Source organism: Ascaphus truei, chromosome 4 (genome assembly GCF_040206685.1).
Source record: "Ascaphus truei isolate aAscTru1 chromosome 4, aAscTru1.hap1, whole genome shotgun sequence".
In the NCBI taxonomy this organism is placed as follows: Eukaryota; Metazoa; Chordata; class Amphibia; order Anura; family Ascaphidae; genus Ascaphus; species Ascaphus truei.
The window spans coordinates 257,477,184-257,497,677 of record NC_134486.1 but is presented as its reverse complement, the minus strand read 5'-3'; the positions used below and the strand labels follow the sequence as shown (position 1 = coordinate 257,497,677).

The following is a 20,494-nucleotide window of genomic DNA, read 5'->3' as shown; positions in this document are numbered from 1 at the left end:
TTTCCTCGATTCTAAGACGCCATTGATTGTAAGATGCACCATTGATTTAATAACAATTTTTGGGGGAAAAGAAAGACTACATTAAATGGCTACTTTGCACATGTGCAGGCAATGACAACATAAATGAAGGCACCTTGAGGCCGTCATAGGGCAACAACAACCTCCTGCTCAGCACTACGGGCGGTGCCTTAGGGTTGGCAGCATCGTGTTCTAGGAACGGCATTCTGCTACATAAGAGATCACGTGATCCTCAGTTGACTCGCATTAGCAGGCATATTGGTACAGGAACCATACCGATTTTCAATGACATTGAACCCCGATTTCAGAAATGATAAAATGTGGGGGGAAAAGTGCATTTTAGTATTGAGGAAATACGGTACTAAAAGCCATTTGCACATATGTAAATATAGGGAGTTTTTAAGTAAAGGTGGTGTCTGTTTTACATTACAAAATGTTGGCAATTTGTACTTACAGATAGCAAGTATTATGTGTGGTATGGTAAGCAAATGAATACACTACAGATTTATACAGCAATGCACTTGAAAAGGTTTTGCGGTGCAATCTTATTTATTCTTAAATTAGTGACATCCTTGGAGAAATTGCATTGAGAAACTACTTTACACACAGCCAATCTGTAATAGTAACAGGCTGTGAAACGCTTACAAAATTGATAGCAGCAAGATGTTTTGGACAGATAGTTAGAGAAGAGGGCACCATAACATATTGGTCCAGGAGGCTGTGCCCAGCATTGTAGTCATGTTATAACCCTGACTGAAGCCCCAAGTGAGTATCAACAAACAGAAAACATTAACATTCAGGTATTTAGATTTAATATGAAAGCACACAAAAATTAAAGACAGTGCACCCCCCCAACCCCCCCAAAAAAACAACATGTATGGAACAATTGTATAACATCTACAAATTAATAATTTTATTTTATGTGAACGATGAATGTGTTCTAGGGATTAAAGATACAAGTTTGTTACAAAATAAATATTACATTGAACGTAAACACGTATGTTTTAGTGAAGCCACTGCTGCACAAGGGACTTCTTTTGAAAGCACTGTACTTGTTCACAAGAAAACATTAACAAAATAGGGTAAGCAATATTCTACTCAAAACATATCCTGAAGGCATGCCTGCTACAGCTTTCTGTAAATGTAAAATATATGTTTAATTGTTATTTTTTAAAAAGCCCAGAGGAAGCACTGGGATGTCTTGACCCAACTTCCCCCTCCCTGCTTGCTTCTGACTAGTTGTGAATGGGTATCCAGGTACAGTACGATATCTGTTACTAAGGTGCAGAGCAGACTAGAAGCTGGTCAAATGTTGGGCTTTTGATGAGCAAGGCATTTTATAAAGGAGAAGCATTCTCCTCATCACCATTTTGGAGACTGAGCCATCTCCCATCCTCCTCCCTCCACTCCATTTTATTTTGTTTATTTCATTTAACAGTTTTAACCTTAATCTGTATTGTCAAACAATATTTTCCTTTACAAAAAGATACATTCATGTAAAATTCATACAACTCAATTTTGTTTTAATTTAGTTTAATGAAAAAAATGGGAAGATGTGTGGATAGAGGTAGTGTAATACGGCAGATGGGTTGTTTGGTCAGCAATTTGTGTTTTGAGTGATATTGACTCTTGGGAGGGATTTGAGATACAGTAAGTGTGTGTTGTGTATTTGGGGACACCTTGGTCTTTCAGGGGCCCAGGAATAGGGCATATAATCTCTTTGATTAATACAAATCAGTTATTTTCATGAAAACCTGGTAGATACATTTTGAGCTGTAAAATCTCAGCAACGGAATGTTTTGTGTTATGAAAAAAACTAAGTCCAGTCAGGAGTTCGATATCTCTCACACGCGCAGCATGAAAATGGAGAAGCTCTTCCACCCAGATTGATTCGTCTTTGCCACTCTGTAGGTACGAAAGAAAAGCATAGCATATAAGGACTTTTATTCATTATAAAATCTACATACATACCAATAACCTTATATTTCATTTAGTATGAGCTTAGTTGAGGAATGGTTACCATTGATGTAATATCTGCCATTTTTCCAGTAAGGGTGTTCATGCTCATTCACTGGAACATGTCGTAACTGAACATATAGTTACTGACTGTATAAATCATACATATACGGATGCTTTATACTTTGCACCCTTGTTAAATATGATACATATTTTAAAAATACACCCTTCTGGACATGTTGAACATACAGTACTTAATATTTAATTTTTATTCTTTTAAAGAGATGTTTTAGCATAAAAATGGTCTCAAACATTTCGTATATTGTGAATCCCTAAGTACAGAACTAGAAGCAAAATAAATGTAATTCATTCTTACCAGTACCCAAAAAATGTACTATGCAAAACATTAATTTATTATACCAACTGTTTTATATTACTCAACACCATTATATAAATGATATGAGTTCATAAATCCTGGAAATAGTAAGAGCATAATAACCTCTTTCTATAAGATATCTGGTGGCATAATCCCTACGATGTTGATCCAGGGAGTAACCTGATTGCCAATTATTGGAGTCAGGAAGGAATGTATTTTCCCCTTAAGAGATATCATTGGATGATATTTCACTGGAGTTTTTTGTTTGCCTTCCTATGGATAAATATGCTGTAAGTAGAGATATAGGATAAAGTATCTGTCGTCTAAATTTAGCATAGATTTAACTTGATGGATGCATGTCTTTTTTCAACCTCATCTACTATGTAATTATGTAAATATCATTTTGTCTGAAATTCACACAAACAAAACAATAAACTGTAGTAGAGGAAGCATCACTTACATCACAGCTTTCACTATTGTCTATTCTGTGTGGCACAATAAAGGATAAGACATCAAGAGGGCCAGTGCACTGCAAAGGATTCTGGGAAACATTCTTACAACTTGTCAGCACGATAAAGTAATGAGTTGGGACATAAAAATCAGTGTCATTTGTAATTCTGAAAAATAGCAAAAATATTAAGTAACATTAATTGGATTGCTGCAATAAGAAACAAATAAAAATGGCTGTACAATAAAGAACAAAATACTGAATTGACTGTAGAAGTGGTGAAATGTTGCCCAATTACAGCAATGCGAGAGTGCTAAAGACTTTAAAAAAATGTTTTAAATGATGTTATGAAGGACTTAAAATGGCCTAAACATTACATGTAAATATGCATAAAAACTGCACTAAAGGTAGGAATATTGTCTTCTGCTGTGGAAAAAGATCTATCTACCCAGATTAACTAAAGATGCATCAACGATGCCCAGCAGTAGTCTCAATTAATTGTTCTAGCTACAGTTCTTATCAAAATACAAATACCGTATACATGATCATTAGACTTTTATTACACAGAGCCGATCCAACTGAGGATGTGCTTATTTCCTACAAAAATGGTTTGAATTTGTTTAGTGGTTTAGTACAAATGTTCACATACACATCAAAATAAATTATATCAGTGATCATTTAAGGTTGAGCTAATAGGTGAAATATGTGTTAGAGAAGTTCTAAAAACCTGGTCAGATGATGGTCCTTTGAGGACTGAACTTGAGTGCCATTGGTTTAGTCAATGCAGCACTGGGGTGCTATTTATCTGCCATGTAAATATATTAGCTAATCAGGCATAATAAGTTACAGCTGCCATTTGAATGCTCAATTCTATTTTATTGTGAATTACAGACTTCCTCATGTAAATTTTACATACAAGTTCTGTTTGTGCAATGTTTAATGGAATATGTTATTAAGAAAGCAAAAGGACCATGAGTAATTGAAATAAAAAGAGCTTACTGTTTAATTTGCTCCAGTGTGTCAAACCGACCGTCAAAATCAGAATCAAATATAGGACCACTTATAACCTGGACACCATTTCTTGCTGCAGCGTATTTTAATAACAGGAAGTTGTGGAAATAATTCCAAACCACTGAAGGAGCCAGGAAAGAAGTTAGACTTTGTAAGTGACAGGTAATGGCAAATAAGAAACCATATACAAAATAGGTTACACGGTTTTTGAAAGCAGCACATATGCAGCTTTAACAACTTAAAACAATTTTCACGCCTTATTAAGTTTTGTTATTTCAATTTAGCAATACGTAAGAAAATCTTGGTTACCGTAATCTCAGTTGAAGACTTCTGCAACTAAATGTTCTGCTTTTCAAAAAAGGCTTAAAGATCTCAGAGGATCAAATGCATCAAAGCAATAAGGGTACAACTCTGGGGCAAAACATACGCGCCTTATGTATCAAAGATAACATTTAAATTGAAATAGGATTTTTTGTCCCCATCCCTAGGGGTTAATGAAGCTTTAAATAGCAGTACTGAGCCACTGTGGTTACCCAGTAGACCCTCAGGGTGTCAAATAGTTTGTGAAAATGTGTAGGGTGTGACTCTGCTCTCGTACAGAACTTCTGTAGTGACTTCATTATTGACGAAGTACCCAGACAATGACTAGGAGTAAAGGAACTTTAGGGAAGGTCCTCTCCTCCAAGTCATAGTTGGGGCAACGAATGATCAGGGGTAGAAGGACAGGATTAGGGGCCTGGGGTATGTCGGAAGCTTAAATGAGGTTTTGCATCAGACTCTGGTACATCAAATATATGTGTATATATATATATATATATATATATATATATATATATATATATATATATATATATATATATATATATAAATATATAGAGGCAGGGGTGTTCCTCAAAGCAGTGGTGCAGCCGCAGCAACGCAGTAGGAACGAGACAGCACTCAGAGGTAATTTTCAAAAAGATTGTATTGGAGTAGGTGGCACAAATGCCAACGTTTCGGTCCTCACAGGGGGACCTAAACGTTGGCATTTGTGCCACCTACTCCAATACAATCTTTTTTTTAATTACCACTGAGTGCTGTCTCGTTCCTACTGCGTTGCTGCGGCTGCACCACTGCTGTGAGGAACACCCCTGCTTGTTAACTACTGCTAAGGAACATGCACTTACCTTTTACTGCATACACGTGAGTGCCAACTACTCTCCATTGACTGTATATATATATATATATATATATATATATATATATATATATATATATATATATATATACATATATTCTGTGAATGGTTTCTCTGGCTTTGCATCTGATTCCCATTTAAAGCAACCCATAAGGCTGTGGACAATGCTGATGTAAAAGTGGTTCACTTTCTAACAGCATATAAGGATGCCACCATTCCAATATTACTGGGAGACATTATACACTAACCTTGAAAAGCAGGGTACATTGCAACAATGTTGCTAGTGATAAGTCCAGCATAGCCATTATCTGCAGACGGCCCTCTTAGATCTAAAAAGGAAGATGCAGTAACCATCAAACAACAAAATATACATTTTGTACATATTCTCCACCCAGTTTTACGTAAACCAAATGTTGTATTTAAGAGACTTACACCCTTGATATAACTGCAGTCACGTCACACATTAAAAAAGGAAAAAACTACGAGTGGTGTGAAATATATTTTATATAGAAATATTTATAATTCATAGACCTCGATATGTATTTCCTGAAAGAACAGTATATATGTATAAAGTAAAAATAGTTTAATTACTTGGAGGAAAAAGATATCCGTATTTCAGGAGAGAATTTCTATGACGACAACTTTGACTGTACCCAGATGGGATGCGGACATCCGCAAATATACATAAGGAACCATTTTCCATAGAAGACGATAAATAATCCTAATAAAAAACATAACAGACAAAACAAGTCATTAGCTTAGATTTAACAAATATACATTAAGAAGTATTTGCATGGCTTTTAAAAGTCTTAGAAGAAGTGTGTAAGTAATAGTAAACCCCTGAGTCATATGTAATTTAGAGCATACAATATTTAGGACCATATTTACTAACAGCGCTATTTCAAAAGACACCTTTTGACTCAGGGAAACAACATGCAGCCAATTTAAGTGAATGGGCCATAAGGTGCGTTATGGAATAGTAACAGTTAGTAAATACTATATAGGCCTTTATTAATTTAGTCTTTACTAATCTTGGATGCAAGACGACTGAAGCTATAGCTAATGTATAGAAATGGTTGACATTGCACAGTTTCCTACTGGTGTAGTATACACATGTATGTGTATAAATATCAAATTAACCTGCGCACAATTATCAAACAACTTTTAGAGCATACAGAGAATTACAACGATTGTATTTGAATATTAAGTGTGTGTATTTTATTTATTTATAAAATATTTTACCAGGAAGTAATACATTGAGAGTTACCTCTCGTTTTCAAGTATGTCCTGGGCACAGGAGTTAAAATTACAAATAATACATGGTTACAAATACAGTTACATAAGTGAACAGGGTATACATTATATACAAGACATTGCATGCATACTTAAAGATAATATATATTATGGGTGTATGTAACAGTTACAGACCAGATTAAAATGATAACAATACAGCAAAATGTTAAAGCATACCAGTAGATATTACAATTTGTATTCATTATAGAATAGGACTGTCTTCATTCCACACAAGAACCCTTGGTCACTATATTCTTGTGTGGAACGGCACATGTTCCTTGGTGTATTATGTCTTTTTTAACTTACTGAGAAGTCGATGAAATGGAAATGTACGTTTCAGATTTGTTCTCTACACATGTTTCATGGAAGCATTTGAAATTTAGAAATAGTGTGGGGAAACGAGGAAAAATCCCTTCCGATATTTCTGTGGCAGCCAAATACTCTATGGCAGCCAAATACTAATGGGATAGCTCATTCTCCTCACAGCTTGTAGGACAAAAACATATTGTGACCAATATACAGATGTGTGATGGTATCAAGTATACATGAAAAAATAAAACTGTCAGGGAGCCTGCCTGAAGTTTTTTCAGCTGAGGTAGGACAAGAATAACTGACCTAGAGTGGATAACGCCCCCTCATATAGTGGTCACAAGAATTGATTGTCCAACCAGCTGTGAGAAGGAGGAGCTTACAGCCTAAGTGAGAACACGCAGCTCCAACAAATCTCCTTGCTACAGTGTCTGAAGTGATTCCCTACTGCCTGAAGGTGACGTCACTTCTGGTTTCGTCACGTGACGCAGCGAAAGGATCGGAGAGCAGAGACGGAGCACTGGAAGGACCCTTGTAGACGAACAGGGGTCGTTGCATGCTTCATCAAGCCCACACCACCCTGACAGTGCACCCATGAGACATAGGACACAGACGCATTGAAGACGGCAGCAAGCAGGGAGCAAACAGCAATTCTCGAATAACAAGGCTCATAAGGACTCCAGCAGCAGGCATCCAGAACACTTACTAAACAGCATTTATGTGAGTGATCTTTTTTTCATTTTTGTTACAATAAATTGTTATTTAATTTTTCATTGTATGCGCCCCATATGTTGTTCTTTTTACATTTTGGAGGTTATTCCATTTACAAACCAGGAACATTACTATTGCCTTTTATTTACACCCTTAAATTTCTGCATTAATTTTACCCCCTTCAGTGCCGGGAATCCGATAGTTCAACTGGACCAAGACCACAGGAACAATGTAACAAGATAAAAGTGGTGTAATACGGGAGCAAATCAAACTGTACCAGGTGTATCAAAGAAAAAAATTCTATTGATTTTAATGGGGAAAAAGTGATGTTTAGGCTGCAAAACAGAACTGGACTGCTGGTGTATTGAACACACAATTTAATGGCACATACAGGAACAGACGAAGAGAGCCACACTAACGTGTTTCACGCTGTCAATTAGCACTTGGTCAAAGAGTTTGGACTTCTAACACACAGCAGAGGTTTAAATACCCAGATCTCTCCTCAACCGTGCACGTCGCAATCAGTAGAGAATATAGAAAACCTGTTGTGATGTCAATGATAGGAGCAATACTAGCCAAGTGGCAGTTAAAGACCACGGAACAGGTGTGATCTGCGCAGCTGAATATCTAATGTTAAATAGTACCCCAATGACACCTCATCATATATAACAATCAATTATATATATTTTCTAAAAAGGCTTTATATATAGATGAAGTCTCCATTTCAAATTCGCTCACAAGGGGTGCTCTGTGGGCAGTCCGCCGGAGAATCTGTGCCCCCCGGCGATGCGCGTTCAACTGCTACTACTTGTAAAAAGTAGACTAGGCGCTTCTAAAGTGATTACAAGTAACAGTTTATTTCTAATGAAATACAAAGTGAATGAAGCAGAGAGTGAAACGCGTTGAGTCAGAGCTAGCTTTGCGAGAACCGGGGTTTCAGAGATACTGGCAACCGGAGCTGTGTCTACAGGCAAGACAACCTTCCGCCCTCACCTGTGACGTCGTCCAGAAGTGACGTATGCGGAAGGCAGAGCAAAGACGCGAGTGAGACGCATAGCAGCATCTACCGGTCTATTACTCTATACTGTCGGCGGTTCTCTCCCATGAAAGTTTTTTATTGGAAAATGTGAGTGTGCCTATTCTACTTTGTACTACTAATATAATTTTATGAAATAGTATACACTATTGTGGTATTTCTCTCCTATTGCATATCGGCGATCATGAACCATATACACTAAGGGGTATCCTGTCTTTCACCAGTCAACTGTTAAAGGGCTCCAGTCAGAGAGAGAAGAATCTCTGACATATCCATAACTACAAGAAGTTTAGTGAGTGCAACCTTATTAGATCCTAAGACTAACTCAGTATTATCACATAACATCTGCACTATTTTTGTTCCTGTTATATTTCATATATCACTGGAAACATTCAGCGCTCCTCCTCAAACACAAGAAAATAAACTACTTGTAACAAGCCAGATGAAGCGAGCACACGTTTTGACTTCAGCAGCAAAATCAAGAAAGATAAGGAGTCCAGTTTTTTAACCTATTCATGGATTGGACCGTTTTCCTCTTTTATCAGTGTGTATGATCACATGCAATAAGTACATGAGATTAACTGTTACAGAGACATTTTAAAGATCCATTGTCCAACTATTGCATATCCAATTATTGCACCTATATATAGTTTGTTAGCGCTCCTTTTCCCCTTTTTTCAGGTTTCACTAAAACAATAATACCTTTTGACTGCAACCTTAGGGGTGAGGTAGTTATGGCTTTACCATGCAAACAGTAGCTAGCCACTTGGGCTAACAAGAACTTGATATGTAAGATATTGTTTATTTTTTTATTTGTTATTTCTTTTGGTAATGAATATAATTGCATTACCCTATGGGTGAAAAGAATGCTATTTAGATGCAGATGTTTGGAGAAAAAGAGAAGATTTAGATAGTGACTACTGCAGATCTCCATTTCCCACAAAAGTCTGCATGAAAATAAGGTCAGTAAACTATTCTACACATATAATTATTAGTGAATTGGTTATTAAATCGGCAACAATATAGCCAGGTATCATTTTTTCCTAACGACAAATATTATCGCCAATTGAGTGACCTTTAATGAAAACTGGTCAATATGTCTTCATGTGACTATCACAGGTACTGTACTACTTACTACCTGTCAGCTCAGAATTCACTTTATGCCATCACCTGTACTGCCGCTATACCACAAAAGCATAACACTGTGAATAGATTGGAAGTTATCTTGATACTTGCATGTCTTCCAACTGTGTATGAGCTCCACAATGGCATACGAATACTGAAGCTGTATCCGTTCACATATTGATTATGGTACAAGATGCAATAGCTGCTGTTCTCCTGTAAAACACTTGGCTTTCCAAATGGTAAATTCTGCATCTTTGTGTTGGATTCTAAAAGAAAAGGATATCGATATACAATGAAAAGTCTTATTAATTTAGTTGAACGAAAAATTATTTAACATTAGCAAAACTTCCTTAAAACATCTTCACCAACAGTAAACTGAGAACAACGTAAACTGACAAAAATAATAAAAGGATTTAAAGATGTGTACATAACAAATATGGTAAAATTGCGTAAACTAGTTTCTAAAATGAAATGAAACAAACAGCGTACTAGGGATCAGTATGAAATGTTATGTATATTGAAAATGCACATTAAAAACAATTTACGAACAATAAATATGATGGCATTCGTGTGCAATCATGACCACAACAGCATAAAAAAATACAAGCATATATAAACATACAATATAATAAAAAATGCAGTTATGTGGGTACAGTGGTTCGGGGGAACATGGAGGAGATGGCTGATAGATGTGCAGGTGGTGAACTCCGAAGAAAATACCATCAGCTTGGAGCTGCTGGCATCTGTAGTAATCGCCCCCCAATCGTCATCCTGCATGGAGCATATATTCAGTAGATTCTGTGGTTCTTCTCACCATTTTAGGTCTGCCTTTGTAGCGCCATAATTGAATATTTGTTATTGCAGCCATTCTGGGTCTTTACTCCATTGGTTGAGGAAATTTTTCTGCAGCTGTCACATATGACATATTTCCCCATTTTACCACACTTATTGTTGAGGACAATTTCCCCAAGAGGTCCATACAATCTCATGCCTATATATGGCCTGATTGTCTCAGTTTCGGGTTTTCACGTGCAATTTGTTGCATTCTGTCTTGAGGCAGATAAACCTTTCCTTGCGATGTTTGGTACAGTATAGCTAAACACAAGGGAATCAGGACCTATGCAACTTGGGATGCCCCAAATATATGGGGACAACAGGAAAAACACAAAGAGCAATATGGGTTCTACATGCAAAAAAAATCTAGTCAAGTTAACAATGTATAAAGCATGGAGGGAGCCGTGCACATCAAGAAGAGATGCAATCAAATTAATGCAAAAAAAAAGTCATTTTAATGACTGAGCACAGTCATAAGACATCCAGCGTTTCAGTGCCAAGCACCTTCATCAGGGTTGCATATACAATGACACGTGACCCCTTATATAGTATCCAAGTCCCCACAAAACTGCCACCCACCTCCCTCCAGCTGCTCCAATCCACATCGCGATTGGAGGACAGTCTCCATGGTGATGCCCGCCCCAAAGATGCTCGGATGAGACCTCTGGAGCATCGGACTGATGTCCATTGTATCCCTGGGCCTGGCGCAATTAAGTCATGACTGCAACGTGTGACATCATAACGCTTACAGGAAGTAATGTCCAATTCTCTTGGCGTTTTTCCTACAGCAGTCGCGGCGGATTGGAGCAGCTGGAGAGAGGTGGGTGGCAGTTTTGTGAGTGTGTGGGGGCTTGGACACTATATAAAGGGTCACTTGTCAATGTATATGTGACCCTGATGAAGGTGCTTGGCACCAAAACGTTGGATGTCTTATGACTGTGCACAGTCATTAAAATGACTTTTTTTGCACTCATTTGATTGCATGTCTTCTTGGTATGCATGGCTCCCTCCATGCTTGCGATGTTTGGAAAATAACTCCCAGGAATTTCATGGATGGGACCAGACAGCTGTCTTTTTTGCCTGTTTGATCTAAATAAATGATGATTTGCTTGTGATCCGTAAGCAGCTCTTTGCCTTGAGACTTAATCAGTAACTCGTCCAAGTAAGGGTAAATCTGGATGCCTCTCTTAATTTGGCCACTAATGGCACCAAGATCTTTGTAAATGTCCTGGGGATGAGGTTGCCAAGCCAAATGGAAGAGCTGAACAGAAAATGATTTCCTCTCATCGTAAATCTGAGACATTTCTGATGTACCATTGCAATCGGGACATAAAGATATACATCTTTTAAATCTATGGAGACTAGCCAGTCTCTTGGTTTGACCTCCTGAATAATTGTGTTTAAGGACACGATCTTGAACTTTCTTACCTTCAGAAAGGTGATTGACTACTACTCTGAATTCACCAGACACTTTTTCCCCTAGAAATATTCTGGAATATATTACCATCTTTGAAAAAAGTGGAATGTCTTTATTACGTTGTTACATATTAAATCTTGTAAAATGTGACATAATGCTTAATTTTCTTTCCAAGACTCTGTACACGTGGATGTTACAAATGGTCTACAGTATGAGTTCTAGATGGTACCTAGTTGATATGACTTGTAGCACCCTGAATGAGCCCATACAGATGCAAACTGTGTCATTCTCCCACCGACTGAGCACTGTAGGGCTTATCTCATTTCATGCACATTTGCCTCTTAGGAATGAACCTCTTTCTCTTGGACCACGAAAAAAGGTTTCCTTGACCTATCCACATAGGCTGCCATGAAAAAGATGTCGCTATATACTGTAGCATTCTATCTTGTTGCGGATTGAAGCATTTATTCCTTTCTCGTGGAAGACCTTCTGAGAAATGCTGGAACCGGGTGAGGATTTTTGCCTTTTATCAAAGCTCTTCTGTGACCTAGATCTTTTCTGTGAGCTTCTGCTTGCCTGCGATACTGCAGCTTCCATGCTTTGGTAGATTGTGTCCTTCATCCACGACAACAAGGTGTGTCAATTGCCGGTTTATCACAAGCAGCACATATTCTCAACTTTTTAGTCACCTTCCTCTTATGGTACAATACATTCATTCCTATCTTAGGTGTCTCCTCTTCCGGTTGACCCCAAGGAGGTACTGCAGTAAAACAAAATGTCACAATATGCAGGGTTTAAAAAAAAAAAAAAAACTACTGTCTAAACACTCGCCTAGAAGATTTGGGCAGTGACCCTTTGCTTGACCACGTCAACCACCCAGTAGGTGTGCCTTCCATCCTGCCTGCAGAACACTCACATGCGGTCCAGATGCCTCTGTGAGTCTAGCCCCAATCACAGCAGGCCTCCAGTGGCAGTCACAATGGATGCATGCTACTGGAGCCTCAGGGGGAGAGAGGCTTGAGAACCTCCTGGATAGACTACACTAGCTGCAGTCATGGCGAGTCCCTTTTTAACAAAATAAACTACAGCTACGCTGTAGAATAGGAAAAAGACTTCTGCATGTAGGGCTCATATGCCAATAAATGCAAAAGTGTTTCCTGTCCTACTCCGCTGATGGGAGGAGCTATCCCATTCAGATACCACTGCCATGTAGGGATCCGGAAATATCATTATCCTCTGTGCCAAGGACATACTTGAAAACGAGAGGTAACTCTCAATGTATTACTTCCTGGTAAAATATTTTATAAATAAATAAATAAAATGTAATGCCTGTGGCTACAAAGGTACACCACCGGCATCAAAGTGGTTAATACAGCAAGAGACTATACTAACTACCCTCCTTGGCTACCTTATTGGCTAGTAAAGCATTGCCATGTAATGCTTTACCAACTGCTAAGGTAATCAAGGGGTTAACCCCTACCGCTCCCATCCCCTCTAAGAGGCCTAACTACCCACCTCGGGCAAACTACCCCCATCATCCACCCCAACAAACCTAACTCTTCGGGGGGTTAGGCTTGTTGGGGGTGTAGGTGATGGGGGTAGTTGCCCAGGGCTGGGTGGTTAGGCCTGCCTGGGGCAGAGAGGGGTTATAACCTTGATTACTTTAGCAGTTAGTGGCTAGTGAAGCATTTTTACCAAGGTGGCCAAGGGGGTTAGTGTAGTTTAATGTTGATATTCATCTCTTTAAGCCCTTTGTGGTCAGCTAGTCATGCAAACTATTTCCTTGTTCACTCTTCAAAATTATTGCTTGAAAGATTAATCATTAGCAAAATATTTGTAAAAGTGCTGGTAATTACATGCGCAATTTTTTTTAAGCGCATGTGTTTTATATCACCGAATATAAATGCACATATTTAAACACTAATATGATTAATTTTTTTACATGTTGAAAAAAAATGTAGAAATCAGCAAGGAAAAGTAAAAACGAAACTACTAAAATAACAAAATATTAATAACATTGATAACATTGATACTGAACATTTAGTAAAATAATCATTTAAAACAACAATCCACGCACTTGATTTTTCCACAATGCCTGCACTATCTGTACTTAATCTTACACTGGAAGTCCCTGGAACATCTTTCTGGGAGCAGCTATTCAAAATATTTAACTTTGTATGCATCAGTGTCTCTGGTCCCTTTTGGGAAATTAATATGCATGTTATCCAAGCCTAATATCCATGGACAAATAGGTAGTCGCAATGTCATCAAGGCAGAATCTTACAGCTTTCTATTGAACACCAGTAGCCATTTTTTATTTTACCTTTGATTGAGTGTAACTGGGTCTTAACCTTGTCTAAATGAGGCTTCAATAAAAAGCCTCTAGTGGTCTGAGGAATCTAGCAGGGAGCTGGTCATTTGCAGATAAAGACAATTAACCAGTCTCCACCTGGCTAATCAGACCTGTAGAAAAGCCTCCTGTTGGAAACTGCTTGGAGACTCCTGAGCACAGTCGCAACGGTGCTACCAAAGGAGATGATGTCTTGAGAACAAGGCTATGCTGATAACAAGACCCCAGGAACCAGACCTCTATTCCAGGGTGCAGCGAACCTAGGAACCCAGCAGAGGCTGGCCCCTCAATGGACACCAACACAAACCCAAAGACTGACATGAACGGCCCCCTGCTATAGGCTGGAAAGAAGTGTATCCTCCCAGCCCTGCAGATAGGGACTGGGGAAGTGAGTTAGCCCTTACACAGGGATAGGCTGTTTATTTGTTTTTGTGGTTTCTGCATTGTTTAAAGTGATGGGCTGAATAAAACCATGGTTTAATTTCCCCCAAATCTGTTTCCCTGGTTGTACCTCTGCAAATGTCTCTTACAGACTGGAACATAAACATGTAAATATTTAGGGATTTGGGGGGTCCCTGGAGGAAGGTATAAAGGTATAGTATGAATCATCTTCAAGGAAGCCCCTAGTTCCAATTCTGTAAAAAAAAAAAAAAAGGTATTTCTCCCTTATGTCATGCATTTGCTTCACAATATATTTGAAAATCTGTAAATCTAAGGGGGGAACTGATTTCTACCATGATATAATTTGCAATAATGCATAGCCTATTCTAATGTACTTTATTAATGTAATTTTTTTAATACAATTAGCTGGTTATATAGTAGTTACTTATGCATAGCCGTGTCCATTCTATCCTACATCACATGTAACACTGTGCTTCTATTCATCGAGAGGGTATTGAAGACCAGAGAACCAGGCCCACCTCTCAACCCCTTCGGAACTAAGCCACAGCAACCCCACAGAGACCTCACGTACCCAACCTCTGTAGGTTGGAGGACATGTCCCTGGCATGTTTCTGCGGCATGCTAAGGAAGGAGCTGCTCGGTAACCCCCCATATGGATTTCTTTACGCTGAGCCTACATTTCTAATGCACTTTTATTTTATTTTACAGTGCACCTGTTGTCAATTGCTGTTCATATTTGCGTATCTGTTTTTTCTTTATGTCCTATTTGGTCCCAAAAGACTAATAGAATCCATGCCCAATTGATCGGCCAGCTGTCAGCCAATCAGGAAAAACAGAATAAAATAGGGTCCATACAGAGTGTTCATCTCCTTCAACTTCATGCACAGGAAAAGATGATCTTCGGTTTTCCAAAACTTTATCAGGGCTTAGAAGATCAATACAAGGAGTCTGGGATGCTTTCATAGAAGCAAGGTAGATTACAGTAGGGTAGGCAGGTAGGATAAAGCTGGGAAGGCTAAGTAGAAGTCAGGAAGGGGTGAGAAGACCATGCTTTCCTAGGTTGCAATGTAAACAGACAGCATCAGACAAAACTCACTAAGCAGCAGCAGATTACAAAATAGAGAAACACCCTTTGACGTAACTGTCAAGAGATACTTGGCTGCAGATCTACAGTACATATCAGAACACTGAAGCATAGTCTGAGCTAGGTGTTTCACAGTGGCAGAATAAGTTTACCAAACGTATCTCTTCCAAAATGCATAAAATATGTAGGAGAGAGATAATGCACATCTCTGGTTTTAAAGTATAATTAAATAGTTCTTGTTGAACTCTAGTTAGTAGCTTACCTTGTAAGGAAGTGAGGTTTAATTGTTGTTGGAATCCAGTGATCGTCAAATCCTGCAGAGAATGAAAATAAGTATGTTTTGAAAAACTAGTCTTTAGAAACCAGTGCTGTGTTAATTACAGCTTTACAGTAACACTTACTGTACCATCATGTGATAAATGCGATAAATACATGTTTCATGTTTTCCTAATTTCCAGTGGGATTTGCTTTTCAAATTTCACCACATAACCATGTGAACAACACAACATCAAATAGCCAATCATTTCCAATAGTTTAGAACTGATAATTTACTTAAGAAACAAGGTTGCTATGATTTCAGAGCAAAAGTGATCATGCCTAAACTCCTGGGAGCCTATATAATAAGGTTACATTAAAATGTTGTACACATTTTCATAAACTGTGTGCGTCATTAGCTGACTTCATACTGTACATACATGACGCATGGTTCATTGTTTAAAATGAAGTTTGACACATTTACGTCATGTTGAGTATTCAATTGATACAATTGAAATGAAAAAGTGTATTTTATATTTAGAAGTAGTGATGGTAAAAATAATTTATTAGTTTAATATATTATTTCTAATGGCCAGACTAAGGAAAATAATATATTGTGTTAGCCTATATAATTAAACATTCATGCTGCGACCAATAAAACCAATTCTGCTGTACCACAACAAAGACTTTTTAGGATTTACGCCAAGTTTAAACAATTTTTTTGCCTCGATTTATCTTTAATACATACAATAGGAAAAATAAATGTTAGAATATAGATGCACCAAAGCTCAATATAATTTGTGATTTCCGTGCTTAGATTTTACTCCAAAAATCAATTTTGCAACGCTTAATACATACACATGTAGCAATGGATTCCTCACTTTTAAAGCTTTCCTCTCTTCTGCCCCTCCTTACATCTCAGCCCTAATTTCTCACTATACACCATCCCGACTCTTGCGTTCTGCTCAAGGATATCTTCTCTCTACCCCCTTTGTATCAAAGTCCTCTCCCGCCTTAAACCTTTCTCACTGACTGCCCCACACCTCTGGAATGCCCTTCCCCTCAATACCCGACTATCACCCTCTCTATCCACCTTTAAGACCCACCTTTAGACACACTTGCTTAAAGAAGCATGAGTAGCACCGTGGCTAATAATATACACGATACATATAGCTTGGCCCCCCGCAGACACACTTATCAGAATGCCCTCCTACTATCTCTGTATGTTCTTCCTACCTACCAATTAGATTGTAAGCTCTTCGGAGCAGGGACTCCTCTTCCTAAAAGTTACTTTTATGTTTGAAGCACTTATTCCCAAGACCTGTTATTTGTATTATTTGTTATTTATATGATTGTCACGTGTATTACTGCTGTGATGCTATGTACATTAATGATGCTATATTAATAAAGACATACATACCCTTAAAATCCTAAAATTAATCATAATTGTTTGTTCTTGATAAGCGCTGCTAGTTTTACGTTGCAGACACAGTCCCTGCCCTGTAGATCTTACAATCTATGCCTGAGGCACAGGGAGATAAAGTGAGTTGCCCAAGTTCACAAGGATTCAACACTGGGAATTGAACCAGGTTCCCCTGCTTCAAACTCAGTGACAAATGAAAATAGGGACAATTAATCCAATGTGGCTGTTTTAAGCAAGCGAGTACCTTTATTTTACAAATAAAATCACAGAACTGAAAATCTCTCAATACAGGTGGTCATGCCAGTGGTTTTTAGTTTTATATTTAAAAATGTGCCTTTAATGTTTACTAGGTTTTCATATACGGTGGAAAAAACATTATACTGTGGTAATGATAGGTACTCATCAGGTATGAAAATGTAACAAAGATACATTTATTGGAATCAATGTTTTGTTACTCATAAGGGACCTTTATCTAGATAAATAACAACCAAAATGGCAGACATTAAATTCCCTACTGATAGGGCATCGGAGGAAAAGGCGTCAAGAAAAGTACAGCATTGCTCTGGAACAGAAATTAAAGATGAAGTAAAGGCAAGGCACAACAACAACACTAAGAAGTGTAAAGAGTAGACTCAAAAGGCGATTATACAAAAAGGAAAACACAAGAGAAACACCACTTTTTCTTAGGGTTAATTCCAATAAATGTATCTGTCACATTTTTATACCCGATGAGTGACAATATCTCTACACCCCATCGCATACAGTAACTATGACTCCAGGTGGGTAGTTGTGCTGTAAGATGGTACTGCTGCTTTATTATTGGAAGAGCCTGTAATGTACTGCACAGAAGTATGTAAAAAAACAATATATAGCTGTCATTTGTCATTTTACTTACCGAGGAATCACAAGAGCAGCCAAGGCTGTCCATCTGGCCTCCTTGTACAAATGGGCAATGAGAGGGCTCAGAAACCTCCTTGGGGAGGAATGGTTCATAAACTGGCTCCTTTAATACATGGTTTAGGCTGCCATGGGTTCCATTATTAGCTGCAGGCACAAGGCCTAACAAGTCTAGAACAAGTACAGGGATTAGAATTACACCTATGATGCGTTCAGTTGTCACAACAAAGACACTTTTATGAGAAATGGAAAGTGGTACAATAAGATCTTACCGCACATTAAATTATAGATTTCAATATTTTCAAAGGGCTCAACTTCTGTTTTGAACTTGAATCCTGGACCATAACCGATAAAAATCGCCTGAAATCAAACAGTAAAATCACTTAAAGGGGCATTCTTATCAAGGACCAAAGTAAATTAATGGAGGGATACAGAATGCTTAAAGGGGCAATCACTTATATGACAACATTGTACTAATGGCAGTGGCATGTTTAAGGTATTAAATCTTGGTGCTTAATATCTTTTTGCAATTAAATCTGACACCTACTGTATAAGTACATTTAATAGTTTTTTTGTTCTTACCCGAGATGTTACTAACAGAGCTGAGTGGTGGTCCTCCACCAACTGAAAAACCCCCAGTTTTGGAGCGGTGAGGCCAGGGTCCCCTGGGCAAACTGGAGGAAGCAGAGTTTCCACCGGTCATAGAAAAGCCGCAATGTAATTGGAGAGATGACATCACAGCTTTCCATTGGCGACCCAGCTGCTATGTTTGACTTTTTTTGCATGTCAAAACTGGCACCCAAAAAATCCAAATATCTTAGGAACCACCGATCTTCTCCGGTTCCAGTAAGTTTTATAATTAAATAAATAAAAATTAAAAAAAAACCTTTCCTAGCAGGATTGCTGCTTTAGGTTAGTTTATAAATGGTTAGTTTATAAATGACAAAGCTCTCCCTCCAATAACTGTTAATGACATTTAACACAGTAAGTACAGGAAAACGAGAAAGGTAGAGGAAAATCTTGAATAACAGACCCTTCCACCCCCCTCCCCCCAAAAAAATGATGTGCTACATTTCAAAAGAAACAAAAATCAGCCAAATATTTTCAAATATTTTAATTATTCAAAAAATTAAATGAGATTGTTAAATTCTTTACAAAATGTTGTATATGGGTCAGCTATCAGAGTCTGGAGCCTTAATGAATCAAGTATAGGACTCTTTTAAAAAATCAGACAAGTATAAGCAAGTCTCTCATTTTTAAAGTTTCCATATTTTGCAGCGTTATTTTGATTTCTAATCTCATTTGTTAAAACACTGTGGGGGTTATTTACTAAAGTCTCCCAGCTACAACACTTGGGCAAAGTCTGTGCAAAAGAATAGCATCACATTTATCAAAGCAAAAATTCCCATTGCTTTCAATAGGATCCCTTTTGTTTGGCGAATATGGTTGTTTTCTTGCAGGGGTTTAACCCTACTTTTGCAAGCGGGATACTTTCATAAGTAGACCCCAGCTTGTGGAATACTGTATTTAAGTAATAAACTCCAAAGAACAGGGCATTACTGGACAATAATGCCCTGGCTGGAAGAGTTGAAGGCCCCAGGCAGCCGCGCTACGCTCTCAAAACACACTACAGAAACACACAGACCAAAAACAACAGACTGCTGCCCCCTCTACATCCACAAATCACACACCAACAGAACACACTCTGCAGCCCTCCTCCCACCTCTATACCCACAAAACACACTCCAACAAAACAGACTTTGCTGCCCCCATCTACATCCACTGCAGACACATACACACACCAACAAACCACTCTTCTGCCCCCCTCTAGACCCACACAATACACAGCAAGACACACAGACCTTTCTCCTCGTTCTCCTGTGCGGAGCTCTCTGCAGGCAAGGTGTGGCATGAGTCAGTGCCTTGCTGGTGCCTCCTGTCCAATCAGATTCCCCTGTCTGAGAGCTGCTCTCACTCTCTGTCTGAGAACTCAAAGCTGATTGGCTGAAAAATGTAATGGTCGGAAGTTTAACCAATCAGTGAGCAGGGATTTCAATAATCTCAGCAATTTTGGCACCTTGCAAAGCTTTTATTTCCAGGTAATCAGCTTTCCTTTGTCAGAGCTGGTCTGACAGTGGAGGAGATTGGTCAGGAGACAGCAGCCAGACAGTGACTCCTCCCCCTCCCTCCATGCACAGAGCTCCGCGCAAGACACTTTTTGAGCTGTGCACCCCTGCTTGCTCCCCCTCGCTTTCGCGCCCCCCTCACCTTGTATGGCGGTGTCTAATGATTCCGAGGGGTCACGTGACGTGATCCCATTGCCACGGAGACAGACGTGTGACGTCACTCCTGATGATGATGCCATGGCAACG

The 20,494-nt window shown here is 38.5% G+C and overlaps 1 protein-coding gene across 1 annotated transcript in view; it reads right to left on the bottom strand.

Annotated features, from left to right (window-relative positions):
• Positions 1 to 1,534: 1,534 nt before the first annotated feature.
• The window catches only part of ENPP1 (ectonucleotide pyrophosphatase/phosphodiesterase 1), a 135,692-nt gene continuing 116,732 nt past the window's right edge, over positions 1,535 to 20,494 (bottom strand). The window contains exons 17-25 of the mRNA XM_075597334.1: positions 18,395 to 18,482; positions 18,121 to 18,293; positions 15,810 to 15,861; positions 9,572 to 9,726; positions 5,578 to 5,707; positions 5,235 to 5,315; positions 3,798 to 3,930; positions 2,811 to 2,967; positions 1,535 to 1,923 (exon numbers count right to left, since the gene is read on the bottom strand). Of these exons, the coding sequence (XP_075453449.1) occupies positions 1,753 to 1,923; positions 2,811 to 2,967; positions 3,798 to 3,930; positions 5,235 to 5,315; positions 5,578 to 5,707; positions 9,572 to 9,726; positions 15,810 to 15,861; positions 18,121 to 18,293; positions 18,395 to 18,482 (1,140 nt within the window). The 3' untranslated portion in view covers positions 1,535 to 1,752. The remainder of the gene's footprint in view (positions 1,924 to 2,810; positions 2,968 to 3,797; positions 3,931 to 5,234; positions 5,316 to 5,577; positions 5,708 to 9,571; positions 9,727 to 15,809; positions 15,862 to 18,120; positions 18,294 to 18,394; positions 18,483 to 20,494) is intronic.